Here is a 23,138-nt window from a genome sequence, read left to right on the forward strand (position 1 = left end):
AACAAAACATAGTATAGTCAAAGATTTCTCCAGAAGTCTTTGGTAAATTTAACATTCATTATTAAATGACTAGAGGCCTGGTGCATGAAAATTCATGCACTGGAGAGGGGGGGGTCCCTCAGCCCGGCCTGCCCCCTCTCACAGTCTGGGAGCCCTCAGGGGCAGGAGATCCAGCAATCAGGAGAAGGCGACTCCCCATCACACATCTGCTGCTGCCACTGCCAGCAGCGCAAGCCTCGGCCGGCCCTGGTTACCTGAGCCTCAGGCGACCCTGGGCGGCTGGGCAGCCACCATCCGAGGCTTGCCTGTGCCTTGGGCTGGCCCTGGGCGGCTGGGGGATCTGAGGGGACTGGGGGACTCCGGAGGCAGGTGCGTGGAGAGGCTGGGTCCGCCTGGGGGCCGGCCCGGTGGGGCTGAGGAAACTGGGCGCCACCATGTTTGAGAGCATGGCAGTCAATTAGCATATTCCCTCCTTATTGGCTGTGGGTGCTGCCATCTTTGAGGGTGGGACAGTCAATTAGCATATTCCCTCATTGGCTGTGGGCGCTACCATCTTTGCGGGCGGGGCAGTCAATTAGCATATTCCCTCCTTATTGACTGTGGGCACCGCCATCTTTGAGGGCAGAACAGTCAATTAGCATACTCCCTCCTTGGTGGCTGTGGGTGCCAACATCTCTGTGATGGCATGAGGGTCAATTAGCATATTCCCTCTTTATTAGATAGGCTATAGTATTACCAACTTCAAAGTCCTCTAAATTTTTTATCACAAAAAATACAGTACTGTAAATAGACTAAAGCCTGATATCGCATACAGTAGGTCCTCAGGTTACTTATGTTGGAGATCCGTTCCTATGGTGCAACGTAATGCGATTTTCGCCGTAAGTTGGAACCCACCTACGTCACTCACATGGAACACATACACAGCAGTAATGAAGTGAAACGGTAAAAAAAATTTAAAAGAAAGATAACAATTCCTGACCTTTACTTGTGGTAAATAAATAAATAATAAAAAAACATAAAGCACATACGTACATACATCAAAATGACGGAATTTTTTTTTTTTTAATAAATAAACTACTGGCCCAGTGCATGAAATTCATGCACAGGGGGGTGAGGGGGTGTCCCTCAGCCCAGCCTGCACCCTCTCCAATATGGGACCCCTTGAGGGATGTCCGACTGCCGGTTTAGGCCCTGTGGGATCAGGCCTAAACCGGCAGTCGGACATCCCTCTCACAATCCAGGACCGCTGGCTCTTAACCGCTCACCTGCCTGCCTGATCGCCCCTAACCATTCTGCCTGCCAGCCTGCTCGCCCCCAACTGCCCCCCCCTTGCTGGCCTGATCATCCCCAACTGCCCCCCCTGCCGGCCTGCTCACCCCCAACTGCCACCCCCCCCCCGCCGGCCTGCTCACCCTCAACTGACCTCCCTGTCAGCCTGCTCACCCCCAATTGCCCACCCCCCGCCAGCCTGCTCAACCCCAACTGCTCTCCCCTCCTGGCCTAATTGCCCCTAACCACCTCTGCCTCAGCCCCGCCACCATGGCTTTGTCTGGAAGGACGTCCGGAAGGTCTCCCAGTCTAATTAGCATATTACCTTTTTATTAGTATAGATGGGAGATGGTGACAACCACAAAACAACATACGTCAAGTCTGACATGACCCGAGGACTGCCTGTATAATTAACACTGATATTTATTTCCTTAAAAGATTCTACCTACAGTGACTGAACAATGAGAAATAGGAAAGATTGGTGGTTGGAGCCAGCAGATCTGTCACATTTAGTCAATGACAGTTCCATTGCAACTTAGCCTTAATCATTTTGCTGAAATGATCTAAGTAACAAAGATCCATAATAAAAATATTTTTTTGAATCAAAGCTACATATGGTTCCAAAACCTTACTGTACAAATGGAACTCAAATGGTACATAAGAAACATCTAGAAATCATGTCAGAATCCCTAAACATACTGCATTCAAAGTGTGGAGCCTGGAATCTACATTTTTTAAAATCTCATTGATGATACCGATGATTAGCTTGGAACTCAGTCATATTTTTTTCTTAATAACCCCAATTATTTCCATTCCTACAAGTCTTTGATTCTACAGCATGTGTTCCCTCTTTAAGAAACATACACACAAACCTGGCTGTCAGCAGTGAAAACACTCATCTATTCCCAGAAAACACAGTGTACTGGTTAAAAGCATTATTTATTACTAGGGGCCCAGTGCACAAATTCGTGCACCTTGAAAGAAACTGTGGGCCGCGAGGCTGTGGTAGGCACAGGGGTAGGTCTCGGCCCATCCTCCGCGCCCCTACCCGGCCCCTCCTGCCACGCCCCCCACCCATTCACCTGTCTGCCGGAAGCCCCGCTCCCGCACCGCCGCCCCCACGCACAGACAGCGCCGGCACCGCTCACACCCGCTGAAGGCACAAAGCAACTGGGGCCAGCGCCAGCAGTGGGTGCGAGCGGGGCCAGCGCCATCAGCGGGTGCAAGCGACAACTGCTGCCTCAATCGCCCCTCAGGAGCGGGGGCTGGGGGGGTGGAGAAGCCCTCAGGGGCGATCAGGGCTGGCATCCACCACTCACATCCACTGATGGCGCCAAGTGATTGGGACTGGCGCCAGGCACCGGCAGCAGGTGTGAGCGGCAGCTCCGGCACTGGCAGTGGGTGTAAGTGGCAGCTCCAGCACCAGCAGCAGGTGCAAGTGCCGGGTGGGACCGTGGCGCACGGGAGCAAAGAATTTTCAGTAACCATCAGAAGCTCGCCTGGATGACAGCGACTGGCACCCCGCCTTGGTCTGGCACCCCGTTCACCTGCTCCACCATCCTGCCACGGCTGACACCTGCCATGTTCCGTGCACATCCCCTGGTGGTCAACACACATCATAGCAACCGGTTGTTCAGTTGTTCTGGTTGCTCCGGTTGTTCCGCCATTCAGTCTATTTGCATATTAGTCTTTTATTATATAGAACAGTGATGGCGAACCTATGACACGCGTGTCAGCACTGACACACGTAGCCATTTCTGATGACATGCGGCCACATGCCGAGGATGAAACATTTGCTGCTCCTGAGGATGAAACATTTGCGACTAGAGTCTTGGAGTTAGTTTTTTCCTCAAAGTGACACACTACTCGAGTTATGCTCAGTTTTTTGGCGAAGTTTGACACACCAAGCTCAAAAGGTTGCCCATCATTGATATAGAATATACAGGATTACTCAGTTTGACTGGTTTTGAACCCTAAGCTTAACCAATTACTAGTTGTGTACAACTTCAGACATGTTTCTTAACTTCTGTTTCTCAATCCTCATCTGTAAATCAGAGATTTAAAATCTTACTTCCTCAGAGGGGTGTTATGAGGATTTAATCAAACATGTGAAAAACACCTAGAGCAGAGCCTAGACAATAACAAGGGCTCAATAAATGTTAGCATATTTCCATTTTTATTATTTAACATAGGAAAGAAAGGAGATCTAAGTGAGCCAGAGCAGTCAAACATTACAAAGAGTACCTGGTATATGAACGTGCCTTGAAAGATGGACAGGGCTTCAGAGATAATAGGAAATAAAGGTACTCTGCATAAGAATAAAGAGATAAGAACTTCAGGGTTCAAAATGGGCATTTTAGACTAAAATTCAGTTGTATTAAGTAGGCCCATTTATATGCAGCCCAAATGCCAGACAGAGAAGTTAAGCAATAACTCAACATATAACAGGAAGCCCTTATAATCCTATCTAATAAAGAGGGAATATGCAAATTAACCATCACTTCGCAACAAAGATGGCAGCGCCCATAACGGTCGTGCGGGATGCTGGCGTAGTCACCAGGGCAACGAGGTCGATAGTTTGCCCGCTGTATCTGCCTCCCAGGGGTGCGCCTGCGCCAGCGGATCCTACACGTGGTTCCAACCACTGAGGAGTGGTCAGACCCCAGGGCCACCATCTCTGCCAAGAACCAGGAGGTCGCTGCCCCGAGGCCCAGGTGAGAGCACGGCTCTGCCTCCTGCTTTTCAGACCCACCAGGACACAGGAGCAGAGCCCAGCCTTCACCGTCTCTCTGGAAGCAGCCTCCTGGGGCAGGTGAGCGGGATGGAGATCATGCCTCAGGCTCTGCGCCTTCTGGCAGGCGGGGAAGAGGCAGCTCCGCTCCTCCTCCTCTCCCCAACCCCCTCCCTTTCTAACCAGGGGCCTCACTGGGAACTTAACTTTCTTTGTTAAACAAGGGAATTCTGGACAACGATTGTCCGACCTCTACGAACCCAGCAGGAGAACATGTCCGGGCCGGGGTGCCCCCGCCAGCCCAGGACCGGGGTGCCCCCGCCAGCCCGGGACCGGGCAGTGACTGTGCACAAGCACACACGTTTCTTCCCGCGGAAGATGGACGGATGCTCAGAGAACTCTGTGGAACAGCAGGGATCCGCTAAGCAGTTCCCGGGCATCCGGCAACCAGTCCGCCTGCAAAGAGGTTACGGGAGAAGGGTGTCTCTCTGCCACGGGCGCTCCGGGCCAACCCCTCTGACACTCCCAACGGCGAGGTTTCCCACGGAAACTGCAACGCAGAACGAGACCTGCATTTCCTCACCACCAAGCTCTCTGAGAAACTAAGGAAGAGGCTTCCAAAGCTGTAACTGTGAGCACTTCACGCAAACCCACACAATCGCCTCCCCAGCCAACACCCGGCGCCTGCTATCAGCCAGGGGTCTTCCATGTTCCATTCACCCAAACCTATGACAGCACACCTCCATCACTGTGAGTTTAGGGGACCGCGATAGAAGAAGGCATCATGACTGCTCCGGGGATGCAACAGTGGGGCGACTCAGGGTGCAGAGAACTGGCTGCATTCCCAATGCCTGGATCTGGTTATTGTGAGGGATTAAGGCTCCGACTCCCCAGGCCGTGCCTTCCCCGTAAGCTACGCACAGCCCCGACGGGCACTGCACTGCTGGGCAGCACGGAGCAGATGCATGAAACCCCCCAGCCCAGGAACAAGCCAGTCTCAGGCAGCTGGTCATGAACTGGCCACTGCAGGGATGGCCCTGCTGGCCTCCCCGCACTCAATTGCCTGCTGACGTCCTGACCCTATGATTTGGTTCACTCCTCTTCCTCCCCAGCCCCCTCTAGAGACCCAAACTTGTATATATATAATCATCTGAAGAAAGAATGATTCAAAAATTTCCAAATTTAGCAAAATATAGTAAAAAATATAAACCCACAGATCAAAGAAGCTCAGTGAATAGCAAGCACAGCACATAAAGAAAGCTACATCAAGACACATAAAAATCACATTGTTCAACACCAATGATGAAAAGAAAAATCTTTTAAGTAGTCAGAAAAAAAAAAGACACACTATACACAGGAATAAACATAAGGATTACAAAAGATTTCTCATCAGAAACAGTGTAAGGGAGAAGATAGTAGAGCAACATCATTAAAGTACTCACAAGGGGGGGAAAAATCCTCTCAATTTATAATTCTACACTGAGTGAAAATATTTTTTTAAATAGTTAAAATATATTTTTCATGTATAAAAGATTGATTTTTTTTTTCTCACCAGCAGATTTGTAGTGTAAGAAATGTTAAAAAAAAAAAAAAGTCCTGCAAGCAGAAATAAAATTTTGCCAGATACAAATAATGATCTATGCCAAGAAATGGAAAACACCAAAGATAGTAAATGCATAGGAAAAAATATAATAGAAGTTTCTTATTATTTAAATATATTTAAAGATAATTAACTATTTAAACAAATAATAATGTAATGTCAGTTTTATAACATCTGTGAAAGTAAAATACATGACAACAATAGCACAAAGATTGCCCAGGAAAAATTAAATTTTGTTACAGTGAAGTTTCTATACAAGATGTGAAGTGGTATAATATCCACCTGAAGACAGACCATGACAAGTTAAAATCCTATATAATAAAGACCTAATATGCAAATAGTCGTCACGCCCTCATGCCATCATGCAATAATGAACTCAGACATTCAACACTGGGGAGAGAGGAATGGGGACCAACCAGGCTGCGGCCTGGGAGAGGGACAAGCCACCCGCCCCAGGGTCCCGGGTGCCAGCAGCTGCGCCTGCGCCTCTGGCCCAGGAGAGGGACAAGCCGCATGTCCTGTGGTTCTGGGTGCCTGCGGCTATAGCCTGGGAGAAGCCGCCACCCACAGTCCCCTGCGGCTACAGCTGGCCTGGGTGAAGCCGGCCCAGGTCCTAGGTGCCTGTGGCTGGCCAGAGGGAGGGAAGCCCAGGTCCTGGGTGCGGGGTGAGGCAGAGGCAGTTAGGGGCAATCAGGCCAGCAGGGGAGCAGTTAGGGACGATCAGGCAGGCAGGCAGAGGTGGTTAGGGTTGATCAGGCAGGCAGAGGTGGTTAGGGGCGATCAGGCAGGCAGGCTGGTGAGTGGTTAGGAGCCAGCGGTCCCGGATTGCAAGAGGGATGTTCGACTGACGGTTTAGGCCCGATCCCACTGCCGATTTAGGCCCAATCCCACAAGCAGTCGGACATCCCCGAAGGGGTTCCCGATTGGATAGGGTGCAGGCTGAGCTGAGGGAACCCCCCTCCATGCACGAATTTCGTGCACCGGGCCACTAGTTCTTAAATAGGGCAGTAGTGTATTAAATGTAGGATTTTATAATCCCTGCCTAGGCAAGGTGCCGAGGATGAGGAACCAGCCTAAGGAGGGGATAAGCCATTGAGGAAGTTTAAAGACACCTTTGTTTGTTAAAATATCAAAGTATCACACTGAGAATTAGATGCCAACTAACTAGAATATTCCAGAATAGATAAAGGTACATATAAACAGAAATTCAAAAAGATCAAAAGAACCATCTGTAGACTACCTGGAAGTTAGTAACGTAGATATCCCAAGAGAATGTCCAAAATCATGAAAATTACATATGTAACAATACTTGTATTTATAAACTTCTCTCTCCAGAACATCCCTGAAGGTTCCTAGGTAAAGGATAAAGCATTTTTTTCCTAAAGGACATTTGCCCTCCAGCACCTTTTCTCAAAAAGAAAAATACTTTCAGAACTCATCTATAATCTCTTCCAGCTACCATTATACAACCTTACTATTTTTTTTATTTTTACCATCTCTAAATGATAATATCTCAAAAATGGTTTTAGAAATACTGTGCTAATAATTAAGATTCTCAATGGAACCAAATCACAGCTAAATCCCTGATGGAATCAAAATGGCATTCAATTGTTAATTCATTAAAATAACCACTTCTTCTTTTGATAAATCAAAATTTCCCCAAGACAATTATCCTGAACAGCGACTACTGGTAAAACAAGGTAAAAATTCTTATTTAGTTCCAAACTCTTCTCACATATTTAAAAATTTATAGCAACACTACAGGAAAATTCCTCCATTTTTTTAAGATTATGTGCTCATCCTATATAATAAAAGCTTAATATGCAAACTGCCCCCTTGGCCAGGAGTTCGACCAGGGGGTGGCGCAGTCCGTCCCCTCAGCCAGCCCCCCTCAATCGCCCCCCCCCACCCCGATCGGGGCCAGGGCCGGCCAGCCAACCTCCCACGTCTCCTCCCCCTGGCTGGCCTGGCCCGATCGGCCCCAATCAGGGAGGGCCAGCCAGACCCCACCCATGCATGAATTCATACACTGGGCCTCTAATAGATATATACATATAGATATATATATAGATATAGATATAGATATATACGTGTGTGTGAGTGTGTGTGTGTGTGTGTATATATCTATAGATATATATAGATATCCTTATATATAAAAGCCTAAGCGACTGTTACGACCAAACAACCAGAACAACTGGTTGATCAGTTGCTATGACGCACACTGACCACCAGGGGGCAAATGCTCAACACAGGAGCTGCCCCTTGGTGGTCAGAGCGTTCCCACAGCCAACCTCCCATGGCCCCTGCTCCTGGCTGGGCAGCCCCCATTGGCCCCTGGTGCTAAACCATTCGAAGAGACCTGCTTCTGTGTCCAGGTTTCGTACGTAGCAGAGCAGCTCCCTCGTTGTGATCTATTCAAAACAGTCCTCGACACAAGGGTTTGTCTCGCTCCTGTCCTTCCCCTTCCCCGGGGGCCGCCCACCACCCACGGTGGCAATGCAGTGGCGAGGAAAGGAGGAGGGGGGAGGCGAGGAAACACATGGTGGCGGGATGCCAACGGCGGCATCGGCATCCGGCGTTCGTTCCTTCCGCACCCGGCCTGGTGACCATCGCCTCCTCTCCCGACCCCACCGGGGCCATCAGGCCCAGGCTGGGACAGGGAACCGGAGGTGGGTGGTGGCAGACACAGCCCCTTACCCAGGGGGGCCGAGGGCCAGCTCCATCCTTGGAGCTGGCAGCCAACCTCCCACAGTCCCTCCCCCTGCCGGCCAGCCTCCCACGGTCCCTACCCATCCCCTCCATGCACGAATTCATGCACCAGGCCTCTAGTGTGTGTGTGTGTGTGTGTGTGTGTGTGTGTGTGTGTGTGTATGTATATTATTGATTTCAGAGAGGAAAGGAGAGAAATAGAAACATCAATGATAAGAGAGAATCACTGATCAGCTACCTCCTGCACGCCCCCCACTGGGGATCAAGCCCGCAACCCAGGCATGTGCCCTTGACCAGAATTAAACCAGGGAACCTTCAGTCCACAGGCTGACACTCTATCCACTGAGCCAAACGGCTCGGGCCTCCTTCATTTTTAAGCACATAATATACAAATATCCCTGGTATTCTCACTCTTTTTGTCGCCAAAGTTAACAACATATACCTCTGCTGCTTACACCCAGGTGAAATGAAGAAATATATTGTGCCACACTTTAGTATACCTTCACAATGTGTGACTCACTATGCTATAGAACACTATACAAACCTTTGTGATTTCATTTAAGCTCCACTGACTAATTAAGTTTGATATGAAAACACAGTGAGGCTTCTAAGGGTGAATTTCACTGTCTCAGGACCATGCCTCACCATGGCCAGTCTTCTTGCCACATCACTGAGAGGGAACTAGAGAAGAGTGGGATTCGAAGTTACACACAAATCAATTTATTAAATGTAATTTGCTTAATTTTTCAGAAAATCTACAACAGGGCAGTATGCCAAAAACTGTTCTTAAAAAAAACACAAAAAAGTCTTTCACCATGTTATTGAAAGTAATACATTAACAGAGAGAAAAAAAATCCATTTTGAAATAGAAACAAATTATAGAGATAATTATTAACCAAAGCTTTGGGTGAAAAGTTCAAATAATAGCATCCCTAGAAATTAGTAAAATCATTTAAAGGCCATCACACTTTTATTTTGTATATTCTCATGCAAAATGGAAAACAATGAACCACTTAAAAACATGAGTCTTCGGTAGACTACCTGTGACTAAGACCTACAAAAAGGAGAAAGGTGGAAATAGGCCCATCTGATTGGAAAAGATCAAAGTCTGTCGAAATGTGTGCTAGCACAGGTATGAGGAAACCAGCACTCTCATATTGTGGGTAGGAGTGTCTCTATAGAGTTATTTGGCAATATCAATCAAAATTACAAATGCAAACAACCCTTTAAGCAATTCCATTTCTAGGAATATATCTGACAGATATCTCACATACATGTAAAATATATACTAGTATATGTGCAAAAATCACACATATATATAATTGCTCATCAATAGAAACTGGTTAAATAAATCATGATAAAGCCAAATATAATGTAGCTATACAAAAAAAAAGATATATTTACTGATTTTGAGTTAGTGAAAAAAGCAAAATGCAAAAATATAAGTATATTTTTGTTGAAAAGCTGGGTGGTGAGAACATATATGTATTTACATATATCTATACAAATTATTTCTGCAAGTACACACAAGAAGCTGATAACATGGGTTCTTCCAGGAAGAGGAAGTGAATGGCAGGGCAATAGGAGACCTGTTCCTGTAAACCATGTTATATCTTTTGAATTTTTCAAACCATATGAATGTCTTACCTAAAGAAAAAAATAAATTAACCAAACTTTAAAAGGGAAAAAGGAGAAGGGTTAAGATTTCTTAAGTACAAAATCTGACCTAGCAAGTAACTGTTCCCATTTTGACCTTTTTTAAATTGCCTCTTTCTCTTCTCCTTCCGTCTAACTTGTTCTTTTTCATTCCCTCCTGTCAACTGTCCCAGGTAATTTTACTCTTCTCCATTCAGACCTATCAGGAACATTTGCTGCCACTGTTTAGCCCAGCTGGGAGTACTATTTGCCAACAAGGTTGATGAACTTTGTTCCAGTAATTCTAACACAAAATGGGCAACAACATCAGCTGTAAAAGAGATCTGAGTATTTACAGAAGGCTAGATAACTCCACTTATGCAACAGAAAAAAAAATAATAATAAGCTGAGGGAAGAAGGGAAAGTGACTAAGATTTGAGCGATTTATTTTTTAGATATATATATTTTATTATTATTATTATTATTGATTTCAGAGAGGAAGGGAGAGGGATAGAGAGATAGAAACATCAATGATGAGAGAGAATCTTTGATTGGCTGCCTCCTGCACACCCCCTACTGGCAATCAGGCCTGCAACCTGGGCATGTGCTCATGACCAGAATCGAACCTGGGATCCTTCAGTCTGCAGGCCAACACTCTATCCACTGAGCCAAACCAGCTAGGGCTAAGAGATTTAGTTTTAACAATTTTTTAAAAATTCTTTCAAAACTAATTTTAAACACTCATTCAACATTATCAAGTCCACTCATAAATATTACCTAAAAAAAACTTAATGAAAACAGAGTATCTGTCCTAGAAAAGTGGCTTTTCTACTCTGTAATTAAAATCCAAACTTACATTCCCAGTAGGGCTATAGAGTGGCGGCTCCGCATCTAGAATACCTAAATCAAGGGTCATCATGGTCACAACTCATTAGCTGCTTAAACCAATGTTTTCTCTTTTCATTTCCATTTTTATGTCTCTTGTTTGCAAAGTATACACAAGGGATGGGCAAAAGTAGGTTTACAGTTATATTATAATACAATAAATAATAATACAAGTCTAAACTGTTTCATGTACTCACAACTGTATACCTACTTTTGCCAACCTCTATATATTATTTCACATGCTAGGGTCTTGTTTTGTCATTGTATATTATATACTCATTATTTCTCATCTCTTCCTTGTCCAGAGCAATGTTTGCCTCTAGATTAACTAACCCATATCAGATTTCTCCTCCATGCAGTTGTAACTGGGAGAAAAGGTCATGACTGGTCCTGTAGAAAGGGGAATCTGGGTAAGATCTACTGCAAACATGATGTTGTGGACAGTCACCTGGTTAACTATATAGTCACACTGCAGCCTGACCAACAACCATTATTTAAAAAAAAAAAAAAAGCTTTTTGCCTTGAAAGTTCTGAAAAATAACTGATAAAAAAGTAAGTCCATAGGCTTCAGTATTTTGTTTTAGTAACTAAATATTATACCTAACTTATGAGTAGATGAATAGGTTATATGAAACTCTCCTTTGCAAAAACAAAAAGAACAATTAAAATAAATAAAATCTCCTTTGTTTAAGTCTAAAATGTTATTACTTCTTTATCTTTATTATTGAAAGTATTACTTATGTCCCCTTTTTTAAAGTGCTATTCTTACTTCACCCAATCTCTATAATATTGTTTCCTTTAGTACTTACAAAAGTCCTGCATGCTAGTAAAATTCCTCTCATTTTAACAAATAACTTTAAAAAATGCTCAAAATTCATTAAAATCTATAAAAGCCCCTTTTCTACCTGAAACTATTAATTTACAATAAACATAGTGAGATTTTCATTTCTTTACAAATAACAGACCAGAAAAAATCTTCAGAATTATCTTGACATTCCTGACCTTTTTGATCAAATGATAGAAAACTGCCACACAAAAGGTAATTAGTATTTTAAAAGCAGAGAATGAGCACAATTGTGAAATATATATTATGAAGTTACACAAACTAAATTATTAACTTTCCAACTTGGCATAATGACAGGGTAGTTGGGAGGGAATGTAAAGGAAAATACTCAACAGCTTAAAATTAACAATGGGCTCATTTATTCAAGGTAGGATGGTTCTCCCATTTCAGCATGAGAGGACTGAAAGTCTCTTTCTATCCTCCTCTAGGAGGGAAACTTTGCAGCTGGCCCAGCTGGAGAATCACTCAACTACATTCACAGCTTCACTCAGTCAAGGAATAGCAAGAAAAGTCTTCTTCAATTTGCACTGAACCAACACAGAGAAATGTTGACTTTGAAGTGTTCAAATTTCATCCTTCAAGGACCAGTTCAATTCATTTCTCCTATAATAAACTGGCCCCCACAAATACAAAAGATCTATGCCCACAGAAAATGAGGAATACTTATCTGTATCTTTGCCATTTCATTAAACACTGTCTTGTGATAGGTCTTATGACACTGTCTAGTACTGTACGTATTTCTTTTCTCTCCAACCTTTGTATACTCCATTACTCTGTATCTTCTTCAATGGCTTCTAGGAAGTATTCCTTTAACTGCTGGATAAATGAATTCACAGCAAAGTATTTCACAGCTGTGTCTTTCTCTGTTCTATGTCACACTGCCAAACAGGAATCCAAACTCCAGGAAACAGTAACTATCTCCTGCTTTTCAAATCCAACTAAAATCAAGTCTGAGCTGGTAACAAGTGATGCTCCCCTAACTCTTGATAATCAGTTATTATTTGGGTATTAAAATGCCTGTCCTCTCTGTACAGAAAAAAAAAAATCAACAAAGTGAAAAGAGAGCCCATTGCGTGGGAGAACATATTTGCCAATGATACACCCAATAAGGGGTTAATTTCCAAAATATATAAGGAATTCATACAACTTAACAAAAGAAAGACATACAATCCAATTTAAAAAATGAGAAAAGAACCTAAACGGACACTTCTCCAAAATGGACATACAAGAAGAAGGCCAAGAGACATGTGAAAAAATGCTCAAAGTCACGAATCATCCAAGAGATGCAAATTTATACGACAATGCGGTACCATCTCACACCTGTCAGAATGGCTATCATCAACAAACAAGTGTTGGATGTGGAGAAAAGGGAACCCTAGGACACTGCTGATGGGAATGCAGACTGGTGCAGCCACTGTGGAAAACAGTATGGAGTTTCCTCAAAAAACTAAAAATGGAACTCCCATTTGACCCAGTGATCCCACTTCTAGGAATATATCCTAAGAAACCTGAAACACCAATCAGAAAGAACATATGCACTCTTGTTCACAGCAGCGCAACTTACTACAGCTAAGATCTGAAAACAGTCCAAGTGCCAATCAGCAGGTTAGTGGATTAAAAAAAAAAAAAATTGTGGTACATTTACACAATGGAATAATTCGGGGTGGTAAAAAAGAAGAAACTTTTACCATTTGCAACAGCATGGATGGACCTAGAGAGTATTATGCTAAGCAGAATAAGTCAGTCGGAGAAAGATAAGTATCACATGATCTCACTCATTTGCGGAATCTAATGAACAAAATAAACTGATGAACAAAATAGATCCAGAGACACAGAACCATGAACAGGCTGATGAATTTCAGAGGGGGAGGGAGAGACTAACCGGGAATATTATATGCATATACACATAGACCAAGGACACAGACAATAGTGTGGCAAAGGCTTGTGAGGGGTGGGTACGGAGGGGCGGGTATAAAGGGGGGGGGGGGGGGACAACAACACAGGGGACATCTGTAATGCTTTCAACAATAAAATTTTTAAAAATAATAATAAAAATAAAATGCCTGACCTCATTCTTATGTACTAAAGAAACATTGTAGATGTTTTTATGAAAAAATGGGAGATCCTCAGAAAATCCAAATACTGACATTTAAGTAAAATACTCTAACATCATACATCAGAAAATAACATGCAGCAGAGTACTTCAAGTCTTGGATACTGTATTAAAAAGATGTTATTCACAAAAATGTTATCCTTCTTATATTTCCATCATGAGAAACATCAATTTGCCAAAATATGGTCTTCAATTGTGCAACAGGTCTCCTATTTCTTCTTATAAAATATACTGGCAAAGACCAACAAACCCACACAGCTACAATAAAACCCATCCTCACATTCCATGGTTTCAAGGCAATTCCATAAATACAGGGTCATAAAAAGAGCCTGCAAACTCCTGTAGCCAGCACTCCATTTTAAGAATAGGAAACTGAAGACAATGGCTCGTGATGATGCAGTTAATGGCAATCTGAGACTCTCTTAAGAGTTTGCAGAAATTACCAATCTTATCTTAGAAATCAACATACTAAAAGGGAATACAAAATCCATATAATATAGGTGATGAACAAATTTGGGTGAAATATTAAAATTTTTACAGTTCAGATGCTTTAAGATACAAGTAATGTTTAGCATATTCATATGCTGGTAACAACAAAATCTCAAGAAAACAGAATGTTCAAGTCCCAGCCAATGGCTTATTTATCTCAAATACATTCCATATCATAGAGTTCAAATGTTATAAGGGAACATAAATAGCCCTTTGTAGTTCAAAATAATAACTGACCCAAGGAAAAGCTGTATACCTTTGAACTCTAAAGATGGCAGCATCCTGTCTAACCACAAACTTGTGATTTTTCTTTTTAGTTCCAACAGACTATAAGGTAAAAAAAATCATAACTGCTATGTTTCCTACAATTATTGGAGATTTGATGTTTCAAGTTTCTAAATAATTTTTTCTTTTTAATTTTATAATAATGAGAGTTAAGTGAGAGAATACTATGTTCCAGAACTTGCTAAGAATTTCATACACACTATTAAAATAAAAGAATCACTAAATTACATGTTTTAAGGCATGCGTTCAGGTTTTAATTGCTTCTTGATAACTATTAATCTGGTGACCACTAAAATATATTACATAAAAGGCAGAATAAATATAACTATAGAAGTAATTAAGATGAGGTGCAACATTAATAACCTTACTACAATATAAATTAGTTACTAGGCATACATCTTTATTAGGCAATCTTACTAGGCATGTTTGAACCACACAAGGGGTTAAAAATAACTACAATGAAAAGCCAACAGCTTAGCAGCACAGTTGAGCCAACATTCCCTTCTCTCCTCCCCCTCCCCTCCCCATCCTCTCCAATCCAGAATGAACTGCATGCCCCACTGCACAAGGCCCAAAAAGGTCACAGGAGATGGCAGAGACTTTTGTAAGAGAACAGAAATAACTCAGCAGCTTTGTTACCGTGCTTTCTCTGAATCAGTATGTTCAAAATCCTTTAATTAGCACTCTGTCTACACAAGGAAAGCATTTCTTCTGTGCCAAGGGAGGGCACATATATACGTAACACAGTGTTCTGTTTTATCAGCATCACAACGTGGAGCTAGTGCCTCAAACTGTCTGCCAGAAAACTGAAGCACAGAAAACTTTTTAAAAGACACAGTACCACATATTTACATACCATTTGCATTTCCATTACCAAACAACAAAGTGATGATTAAATTTGTTTCATTTAGGCTTCAATTATTTCTGGATTTTTTTTTTCCAGCACAAATGGAAGTATTGTTAACTAAAAAATGTTTTTTTAGTCCATTATCTTAAAGTAGGATATTCGATCTTAATATAAAATAATGTTAATAGTACCTAAAAACACACAGTATTCAAATATTGTTCCTTTCCTCATAATAGATCTTCAGTAGGGGAAAAAAAATTGCCTCACTCAAACAGGAATAAGTCAAAAGACCCATTTCTACACAGATACTACACATTTAAAATTTCATCCAACCACAAAGTCTTAAAACTTGCAGGCTGGATTATATGTATATATTTCCTTGTAAAATCTGAAAAACTGAAATCAAGACAGAAATTAGTGATAAATCAATGACAAGTATTTAAAAATCCACAGCCAAGAAACAAGAAATGATAGCTATTTAAAAATCCACAGCCAAGAACACTTCATTAGTAAGCTGGGATTTGAAGTATTTTAATAGGGATATGTAAGTGTTACAAACTTATTTTTAATCTTTCAAAATCAAGTTGAATATATATTGTAAGAAGCAGCATGTACATATATGTATACTTATATATATGTAATTAAGTAAAACAATAATCTTCTAAATATCTGATTATAGAAACAATCTACTTAAGTTTAAGGTAAAGTTTATTATTAGGGAGAAGCATAACATAATTGCTTGAAAGCCAACTCTTCCACACATGTCTATTCGTCATGTGAACTAATAGACAGTTCTGGACAATGGAAATAATACCACTATTTCGCAGGTTGGTATGAAAATTAAACGAGATGATGCATGTAAAGCACATGGCAAAAATCCCCAAGTTTGCTGGCAAGGCTATGAAAGGGCGGGAAAGGTATTTTTATGCACTGCACAGAAGTGTAAATTATACAACCTATCATACTAGAGACCCAGAGCACAAAATTCGTGCATGGGGGGGGGGGGTGTCCCCTCAGCCCAGCTTGCACCCTCTCCAATCCGGGACCCCTTGGGGGATGTCCAACTGCTGGATCGGGCCTAAACTGGCAGTTGGACATCCCTCTCACAATCCTGGACTGCTGGCTCCTAATTGCTCACCTGCCTGCCTGCCTGATCACCCCTAACTGCCCCCCCTGCCGGCCTGGTTGCCCTTAACTGCCCCCTGCTGCCATCCAGGTCACCCCCAACTGCCCCTTCCCTGCCAGCCTGGCCACGCCCAACTGCCCCTGTCCCCCCACCAGCCTGGTCGCCCCACGCAGCCTGCTGTTCAGTCGTTTGGTCATCCCTCACTAACCCCCCTGCCAGCCTGGTCGCCCCACGCAGCCTGCTTGTGCAGTCGTTTGGTCATCCCTCACTAACCCCCCTGCCAGCCTGGTCGCCCCATGCAGCCTGCTTGTTCAGTAGTTTGGTCATCCCTCACTAACCCCCCTGCCGGCCTGGTTGTAGGCAGCCATCTTGTGAGGGTGTGAGGGTCAATTTGCATATTACCTCTTTATTATATAGAAATCTATGCAAAACTACACATATATGGTATCTGCTGCAGCACTGTTTGTGATTGCAATATTGGAAACAATATAAATACCCTTCCACCGGGGATGGTTAAATAAATGTTACTCCCCTACAAGAGAATTCTATATAGTTGTTTAAAAAACACACACACAACAAAAAACCCTATTAATAGGGGAAAATCCTATATTAATAGGGAAAGTTCTCCAAGGTAAACTGTTTAGAAAAAAACAAGGTATGGAACAGTGTGTACAATACGCTACCATATAAGTAAAAGGGGAGATGTTCACATTTATTTGCATATACAAAAAAAAACCCTCTGGAAATTTATACAAGTAATTAATAGCAATAATTACCTACAGATGATGAAATTGAAACAGTACCTGCCACAGTCAAGCCCTAATAAATGAAAGCTATCATTACTCCCCTCATCATCATCAGGAAAACATATCCTTAAAATGTATATACAGAATTCATTCATACTGAGGTAAGCAGCCAAATCTCAAATATTCATAGACTATCTAGTTGGAGATCCAAGTCTTTCATTTCTTCCTCAAAGGTAAGTAGCTTTGGGCCATTTTACTGTTGGCCATCACCTTCACCAGAAAGTAAGCTGAGGAAATAACACCAAAAATAGTCATTTCATTAATACTGATCAACAGTTTTTAATAAATAGCTTTGGAACTGAAAGGAACATGAAAAATTCCATTAATACAATCTTTGAATATTACATCTGAAGAAACTAAGATCCAGAAAATTCCCCAAATTAGTTACAGTTCAAAGATCTGAAGTCTACCCCCTAGATAAATGCTTTGCATTTTCTTTAAGGTGATGAAGGAAAACTGAAAATAAACAAAAATTGAAATCAATTATCCTTGTTAACTTCCCTCCCACCATATCCTTTATTTCAGGTAACTAAGTCTGTTGAGATCAAATCCCATATGCAATTGTAGTAAGTAGAGAACAGGTCATCCAGAGAATTAGTCCTGAGGTTTCCAGGATTAAGCATTGAATAAACATCTGTAATAAAATCTGTAAAGTTTGCTTACACTAGAGATTGTCAGAGGCATGTTGAAATCCTTGCCACCTTGCAGCCGGAAACCCCAAGGAGCTGGGCCAACCAAGGACACACTGTAGTTGCTCATGGTTTTAGTGGTTCAAAGTCCAATCCCAGAGTGTGAAACTGTGAAAAGAAAATCAGATGGTTAAAAAAATATTTACTTGAAGCCCTATTACATATTTAAATGTATTTAATATAAACCCAACTAAATTATGTTCAGTATTTTGTTTTGGGGGTTTGAGAGACTATAGAGCATAAGTCTACATTAAGTTCTCATTTCAATATAAGAAAAGGAATATATGACCTAACATACAATTTCTAAACTCACGCCAATTTCCATAGTATAAAAATTCCACATCAGAATATATTTCTAGACACTTGATCAGTTTTACAACTTGCTACAATCTGTGGTTTCTTACAAACTTTAACTCAAAGTACTTTACAACACTGTTATATATAGAAGAACAAGATTTCATTTCATATTTAATTCAATATGATTTTCTCCTTCCCTCTACCTCATGCATTCTTTTGCCTGCAGCTGGCAAAAGATCTTCAATTTCACTTACTTAAATTCTAAATTACTCTAACATATGAAAAGGACTGCTAATTCATAGACTCATTCATGCTTACTAAATTCTTTAAAATTAGTGTTTTTTCATGTACAAAACTATTCTCTCCATTCATAAACTATAACTTGAATTTCCTCTTATAAGGATGTGATATATCCCACACTTGGAGTAACATTTACTTTTTCTTCAGACAGGCCATGATAGGCAATACTCTAGCACAGTGATATTTCAATCAGAACCTTTTTGTTTATACACACACCTCATCAGGCAAAGTAGAGGGTGAGCATTTAACACATAGTGAGACTGACTAAATGTGGTAGGGCTATAATCTTAATGAATGAAAGGGAATAAAAGCTATAGAAAAGAAACAGAACTTCATTGCCTTCTTTTTTGTTTTGCTGTAAGTGCACTTATAAGGACTCTCATGGTAGCACATTTTAAAATATATTTTTATTGATTTGAGAGAGGAAAAGAGAGGGAGAGATAGAAACATCAATGAGGAGAATCACTGATCAGCTGCCTCCTGCACGCCCCCTACTGGGATCCAGCCTGAAACCTGATTATGTGCCCTGACTGGGAATCGGACCCTCACCTCCTGGGTCATAGGTCGATGCTCAACTACTGAACCACACTGGCCAGGCATGCTAGCACTTTTACATAACAAAAAACTTAAGTAAAAAAAGTATGAGTTGGAGTCTGGGGTTGGTTGTTATGGTGGTTACATGTGGGTGGGAGAAATGGAGATTTTCTAAGATGTAATACTAAGAAACATAATATTTCCCTCTTTCTTTAAAAATGTTAAAAATATAGCACATGTATAATTTAATAATTTTAAAACTACATTTTCAAAAAAGCTTTTAAGACACACTTCCTTAGAAAATCTATGCTGTTTAACCAAATCATCACCTTGTACTACCTGTCTTACAATATTTCTTTAACCCATTCAAAATTTCTATGCCATCACACCAAATTGACAGTAGCTGATGTAGATATTAGAACCACTGGGTATATTAAAAGCAAATACATTCCATCTTTTCATAAGAAGAAAATGAGGCAATGCTTTTAAATAAGTCTGGTTCTTGAAAAATTAAATTCGTGAAAAATCCACGTGGCATCTACCTAGAAACTAAATGTGTAGTATACTGAAGTACTGCGTAAAAAATATATTACTTCAATACTGATGTATAGGCACAGGGCATTAAAAAGACCAAAGGCCAAACCAGAAGCAAAACTGTTAAATACACATGAAAACCAATAGTAGGGAGATAATAAAGAGCCACATGTAATTTAAATCCTTCCCCCTATAATAATGAAGATTTTCACAGAACTAGAAAAGACTCCTTTGATACAGACACATTATGCAAATCAGAGGTTTATGACGCCAACAGGTATTTCACAGTCAGCCTGTCCTTCCTTCTTTTTTTCATCTTTAATTTTTGTCAAGAGAAGCGTGTTTAAGTTAGGTTCCACTTCTCCTGGGCCCACCGCTCCCTACAAGAAAATGTCCTTATGTATCCACCCGTGTACATGCACCCTTTTTTTACTTGGAAGTTCCCTTCCTGACTTACCCCATTTACTAAAATTTCTAGCACTGGCAAAGTCATAACCACACTACCCTTCTAGTCAGTGCAGTTTCTAGCCTTCTCCCTCTGCTAGTTTCATTTGTCTTTGAAATAGTCTAACCCCCTAAGCAATGGTAATATTTCTGGCCTTTTCCAGATCTCCTTCATCTGGCTTATTAGTGCCCAAACTCTTCCTAAAATACCAAGCAGGCAGGAAATAGCAGCCTATTCTGCTTTCGAACTCGTAGAAAATGCTGGCACTTCTGTATAGCTCTGGAGTTTCCTCTTAGGGAAAGGCTAAACAATGTATTCGCCCTGGTACTTGGGAGGGGGAGCTTGGTTATTTCCCACACCCCGATCCTAGTCTCTCCGGCGGGTGGGAATGGGGGGGGGGGGGGAGAGAGAATTCCTGATGAACTAACTGCTCAGGGTATCAAGAATGTCTGGGTCTGACATGAAAGAGCAGTATCTTGAGATTCTCTTTTTCCCCAGACTGGGAGACAGCGGAGAGGTAGAGCTGAAGAACCAAGGCCACAGGCACGGGATGAGAGCCGCCAACGAGACAGTGTTCCAGCAGATGTTCTCGCCTAGCCCCGCTTGCCAAATAAGGCTCCGAGCCGGCTGTTTCCGCAGCAGGCGCGTTCCGACGTCCCCGCGGTCAGGGAGGCGGACTTGGGATAGGATCCGGCGATCACACCCTAGACCTGCCCTGCCCAGCGCAACCACGGATTTTCTTTCCAAGCTCTGCCCCTCCTTTTTCCACTGATTGTCAAACGCACTGAAGGCAGAGTCCCAGAAAAGCCCCAACAGGCACACGCGTATTAATAAATCTGGCGTTCTCGACAGATCTGTTCTTTAAACGAGCTTTATTTCGGGACGCGCAGAAGTTTTCCCCAAACAGGTTACAAAATCCTAAATATCTGGGGGGGGGGGGGGGGGGAATAAATGCTTCTCCGCAGCGAGAGAGGAAACAAAAAAGTAACACGCCATTCCCACCGAGTCCCGCTTCCTCTCCGCACCCCCCCGCACCCCCCGCACCCCGAGAGAGATTCGCGCAGGACGGGGGTGGACGCGGACGCCAAGGTGGGTGCCTGGAAACGCCCGGAGCAAGCCGGCGGGTCGGTGCGGGGCGCCCGGGGGCCTCTCCGCGCCCACCCTCGCCGTCCAGGGCGCTCCGCTCCCGCGTCCGCGCCTTGGCCGCGCTCGTCCCGGCCGGCCGGACTCCAGGGACGCCCAAGGCTCGTCCACTGGCCTCGCGCCCGCGCCCGCGCCACCCGTCCCCGGGCGCTCCTCTTCCCACGCCGCTCTCCCACCGCCGCCGCTCCGCGCCCAGAAGGCACCTGAGAAACCGCCCCGCGCAAGATGCGCCCCCTCTGCCTTCCCAGCTGGGCTGCCCTCGCGCTCGGGGGCGCCAACCAGCCGCTAACTTGCCCTCCTCCAGCCGGGGAATCACAGCCGCGCATCCCCTGCGGGTGGCCACTCACCTCGGGTCCCGCGCGGCGTTGCCTCCGCCTCAGACGAGCGCTGACAAATGATTCGCGGTGCGTGCGCCGCCCTCACCAGCCGCGGGAACTTCCGCCTCCTCGCGCGGCAGGCCCCGCCCCCGCTCCTGGGCACGCCCCCTTCGCTTCAGGACACGCCCCTCTCGCCCCCGGCCTCGCCCTGGGGCTGGGCTGGGCCGCGCCGCGCGGGGCGGGGAAGGTACCGCGGAGCCCAGTGCTCGGGCTTGCTGGGGCGAGCTGAAGCCTCCGCGGAAAACAATTGCGCTGCAAACCGAGTTTTGGTGAGAGTAGTCTTCGGGGTTTCCGAGCAGTGCCTAGCAAAGGTCTGCTCGGCGAGTTCATTTTGCATTGGATGCGTTTCTCTCCGCAGAAACTGAGTTGGCAAGCAGTTGCTCTGGCTAAAAATAGAAGGGGACTTGGGATAAATCCCTATCTGCGCAAGTTCTGCGGCTACTGCCTGTTTGTTGTTGTTTTGAGAGAGACCTTTCTATGCCCTGAGAAATGCAAACCCTCAAGTTTGCTTGACAGGAAAGTGAAAATCAGTCACTTTGATATCTCGAAGTTAAATCCTGTGATCACACCAGAAGGCAGTGCTCAAAGTTCAATTACTACAGCCTTAGCTTATTTTTCTAAATCCAAATCAATAATAGTCCACTTTCAATAGTTTTAATAGTCCAGTTTCTATAAAGTTGCTTGAGTTAGCTTAAGGAATTTTTTCGTAAACTAGTGGCCCAGTGCACGAAATTCATGCACATTAAAAGGGAATTAAATTAAGGAAATATTTTAATATTGCTATTCACGTCCCCCGGGCCTGGCCCTGGGCAGGGAGGCAGCCTCACATCCCAGGCCCGGGCAAGTCCCCGCCCACCGACACTGCAAGTCCCCACCCACCGGCACCTGCCTCACACGCAGCCTCCTACTGTTCAGTTGTTACAGTGTCATGGCGTGATGACCATTTGCATATTAGCCTTTGATTATGATGATGATATCTGGCCCAACTTTGTGATTATTATGTGTGATAAATTCCTGGAAATGTAATCATCCAGCCCAGGAGCCTGAATATTTGCTACATCCTGTCAAACTGTTTCCAGAAATGCTGTCCCCTATACTCCAGAGCAGTGCTATCAGGTGTCTGTCTCATCACACCCGCTCCAGTACTGAATATTGTGATTTTTTAAATGTTCCAGTTATCTTTCTTTGCAATTACTTGATTACCTTTGAAGTTAACTTTTCTCATGTATATTAGTTACTTTATTTATTCTTTAGTTCAAGGTCTTTGCTCAGACATATTCTTCTTTGAGTAATCCTATTTCGTTTGAGTTCACGGGAAGCAATGGCAGCTTCCATGGAGGAAGGTAGGTGGTTCGAGGGGGGAGAGTGGTGCTGGACCAGATGTGGTTGGCAATGGCTCCTGTAAAAGGTTAGATTGGAGGTGAGGGGGTTAAGGGAGGTGTTGGGTTCTGAGACTGAAATGTTACAGTGAGGACGCACA

The 23,138-nt window shown here is 43.4% G+C and overlaps 1 protein-coding gene across 3 annotated transcripts in view; it reads right to left on the reverse strand.

Moving 5' to 3' along the window:
* The window catches only part of PDLIM5 (PDZ and LIM domain 5), a 217,256-nt gene extending 195,489 nt beyond the window's left edge, over positions 1-21,767 (reverse strand). For all 3 annotated transcript variants that reach the window (XM_079773446.1, XM_079773445.1, XM_079773447.1), the window contains exons 1-2: positions 21,629-21,767; positions 18,003-18,136 (exon numbers count right to left, since the gene is read on the reverse strand). In XM_079773446.1, the coding sequence (XP_079629572.1) occupies positions 18,003-18,098 (96 nt within the window). In that variant the 5' untranslated portion in view covers positions 18,099-18,136; positions 21,629-21,767. The remainder of the gene's footprint in view (positions 1-18,002; positions 18,137-21,628) is intronic.
* Positions 21,768-23,138: the final 1,371 nt, after the last annotated feature.

This window comes from Cnephaeus nilssonii (assembly GCF_951640355.1).
Source record: "Cnephaeus nilssonii genome assembly, chromosome: 1".
Taxonomy (NCBI): Eukaryota; Metazoa; Chordata; class Mammalia; order Chiroptera; family Vespertilionidae; genus Cnephaeus; species Cnephaeus nilssonii.